We start from the raw sequence: 3218 nt of genomic DNA, 5'->3' as shown, positions 1-3218 counted from the left end.
GAGGCGGGGCAGCTTCGGGTGCTGGCGGTACAGCTGGCTCCCCTCCCTCCTGTCTCCCCGCTGCACTGGCCCAGCAGGGCTTTATGTCAAGACTCACCCTTGGCTTTGCTGTGTGAAATAAGCAGCACCATGCCGAGGGGAGGGATGTTAAACCCCCCCTCCCCCAGCTGTACTCTTCACCCCCAAGTTTAGAAAACGTGGTGCATGGCAGGTGCCGGTTGTGGGTGGGGAGGACCCACACTCGGGTCAGGGCAGGGACATAAAGCCAGACCTCAGAGAACATTTCAGTTGTGTACTGAAAACAGGAAATTCAGGAACATCCAGGCTTAAAGGATATGCAATTGCCTTAATTGTAAAGCAATTGTAATGAAATTCTGCAGAAAAAGATCTTCAGACATTAAACTGTCCAAAACACAGGTGAAAACTGTGTACTGTACATAGAGTTAGATCAAAAACTAGCTTAAGTTTCAACATTCAGCAAGTCAGATTTTCAAGAGCTGTTTTGAAATGTTTAATGTGCTTTAAGTTTTAGATTTACTTTACAAGGCAATTTGTCTCACTGTCATCAATATCTCAATACAAAAATCTTGCAATGCTTTATTTGCTAAAAAACTACAACATTAAAATTGGGGTTAGGTAGTTCTTTCCTTTTGCCAGCTGTTTTGTTATGAGGGGTGTCCCATAGTCCACTGCTAGAGGTTGCTGTACTTAAACAATAAGTTACACAAGTTCTGTACATAATTACAGTCATAGTAGAGTATGCAGCTGTATAATACACCACAGTAAAACACCATGAGGGCAAAGAACTACTATATATGAAAGCTTTTTGTTGAAGATTTTATAGTTTATTTGACCAAGAGTCAATTTGATATCCTCATATCAGGAGACTGACATCCATCTTTCTTAGGCACTGATCCAGGCAGAATTGCCTTGCAGAAAAACCTGGCTCTTTTGCCAAACTCATGCATTATTAAAAAAATTTTATGTAGCTCAAAGTCTTTAACAATGCTATAAAAATAATGATTTGCTAGTCTCGTGCTCACCTTCAAATACATGAAGTATTTGAATAATTTCACATTCTCTTTCTGAATTAGGTTCACTGCAGTATTAGATCAGGCAGAAACTTCAAAACCTTAATTAGTCAAGTGTGACTCAACCAACTGGATATTTCAGCTTGAACAGAAAAGTCTGTCTAAATACAACTCTAAAAAAGTAGTTTGTACCACAGCAGATCAAGCTAACTAACACTGAATATCTTCTTCATGGTGGAAAAAAAAAAAAATCACTATCATAAGTTTTAGCACAGGATATTTGGGGAAAACATATTTTAAGACCATGCTTTGTAAACATTTCTACAAATCATTCAGAGACTATTGGCTTTGGAATGACTTTTCAAATACTTGGCATTATGCAGGGCGGTAATTAACAGCTAATGCTATGAAAACAAGCAACTTTAACATGAAGTTACGACAACAAGAGCAGTGAAGGCTCCTGCATCAAGTAGTTAAAACTGGATATTAATTTATATTTTATTATAAAGTTTATAGCATTACAGAGTCCAGCATGGCACAATAAGTAACCTTGTTAGAGTTGCAGTATTTGTTTTTGCTTGGTAGGAAAAAGCTGAACAGCAGCATAATTGTTGTTATATTGAATCTGGGATTGGAATGAATTTGTTTCTTCTGAATAGGGATGAGTCAGTGATTTAAAATAAAAAGGCTGCATTTTTAAATCTCAAATATGTGCAAAGTTCCTTTCAGTACAGTAGAGAACATGGTAGAGATGTGTGCAATCTTGAAAGTTACATCCCAACCCAGATACTGCCAATATATTGCAAAAAATCACATGGAGGGTGAACCCCAAACGGTTACTCACGACTTTCAGCATTATTTCCAAGAGTCCTCCTCACAGCTGGTGTTCTCTCCCCACCCCGGTTTATGTCCTTTTATGCAGTGCATCAAGTACTGACATTCATAATTATTGTAAAAAAACATTGGTCCATGATAGTTCTAATAAGTTTCCTTCAGGAATTCCAGTAAACTCTCCATCCTAAGACATTGGATTATGTTACATTGGACTTATGAAAGCAAATGCAATCTGAGAGATGAAGGTCTGTGAAGATTAGTATCTCCATTTTCCTAAGGTCTTCAACAGCTTTTAAAAACACAGAAAATGGATTCCAATGTTATTATTCGGGAAGTCCCTTGATTTTGGTGCTTTAGCCTTGATGTGATTTTCTGTTTTTACATGTTGTAGGCAACATAAATAGGATCCAATTGGTCAGCTAAAAATCCGTCTCTCAAGTGCATTCGTTGTTTCTCACCACGGGAATTGATAGGAATAACACCGGGGTCCACAATGACTACAACACCTACTATGAGATAATGCTCTTCCAGAACCACATTTGTTACCAGGGCAACCAGGTCCAACGCTTCTTGTTCTGAGCCTTCTAATTCCACAACCACCACCAGCAAGTTGGTCCATGTAAACACAGCGCTGTCAACATGATAGAAATATTAGTGGTGAGAAAAAACCCCCACATAGTCAAAGGAAGCTAGTTATCAAAGAAAGACTCACTGGAAATAAATTTTGTAAGTACTTGAACAATATAATAAATGAGAACAAGTGATATAATGGTAATGTGAAAATATTCGTAAATCAAGAGGTGTTAAAGCTGTAACTTCTTGGGATATTCTCTGCCACTTGTTTTTCAATTGTCTATGTACAAAATATAAGTAGGTCTTTTTCTCTTATATGTACACAATCATGTATTTAAGAGTTGTTTGCACTTATGTACTGAAATGGGAACCATTAAGATTTCGCATTCAGCGTGTGCATACTTGATATTAATGTACTTGTGTAAATCTTCAGAGATTATTAAAGGAAAGACAAAACCTCCCAAAGATTACAAAAGTAAACACTACCACTTTGAGACGGAAGAGGACCTACAGCCAAATGGCATATATCATCCATTAGGACCAAATGAGAATAATATATGTTAGAACACACCGTTCAAGAAATCCTTGAGATGTGTTTACCACATCCAAATGCATACATTCTGACACAGCCAGGGAAGTCAACGACACAACTTGCAAGTGCTCTGCTGCCTCGTTCATGCCCTGCCCTCCCTGTCTTTCAGATTATGAAGATCAAACTCTGATAAAGGGGTGGGCTTTTTTTTTTTTTTTTTTGGTGGCGGGGGGAGGGGGAAGAGGGGG

At 38.3% G+C, this 3218-nt stretch overlaps 2 protein-coding genes across 2 annotated transcripts in view; both read right to left on the bottom strand.

Annotated features, from left to right (window-relative positions):
- Positions 1-131, bottom strand: part of LOC103902143 (zinc finger protein 239) — a 2226-nt gene extending 2095 nt beyond the window's left edge. Inside the window, exon 1 of the mRNA XM_009283148.2 lies at positions 98-131. Within this exon, the coding sequence (XP_009281423.1) occupies positions 98-131 (34 nt within the window). The remainder of the gene's footprint in view (positions 1-97) is intronic.
- A 367-nt stretch (positions 132-498) lies between these two features.
- Positions 499-3218, bottom strand: part of DIP2A (disco interacting protein 2 homolog A) — a gene marked incomplete at its 5' end in the record, with an annotated part of 93211 nt that continues 90491 nt past the window's right edge. Inside the window, one exon of the mRNA XM_009283147.1 lies at positions 499-2496. Within this exon, the coding sequence (XP_009281422.1) occupies positions 2244-2496 (253 nt within the window). The remainder of the gene's footprint in view (positions 2497-3218) is intronic.

This window comes from Aptenodytes forsteri, unplaced genomic scaffold (genome assembly GCF_000699145.1).
Source record: "Aptenodytes forsteri isolate BGI_AS27 unplaced genomic scaffold, ASM69914v1 Scaffold198, whole genome shotgun sequence".
NCBI lineage: Eukaryota > Metazoa > Chordata > Aves > Sphenisciformes > Spheniscidae > Aptenodytes > Aptenodytes forsteri.
Note: the sequence above shows the minus strand (reverse complement) of the source record. Positions and strands in the feature narration are given on the sequence as shown.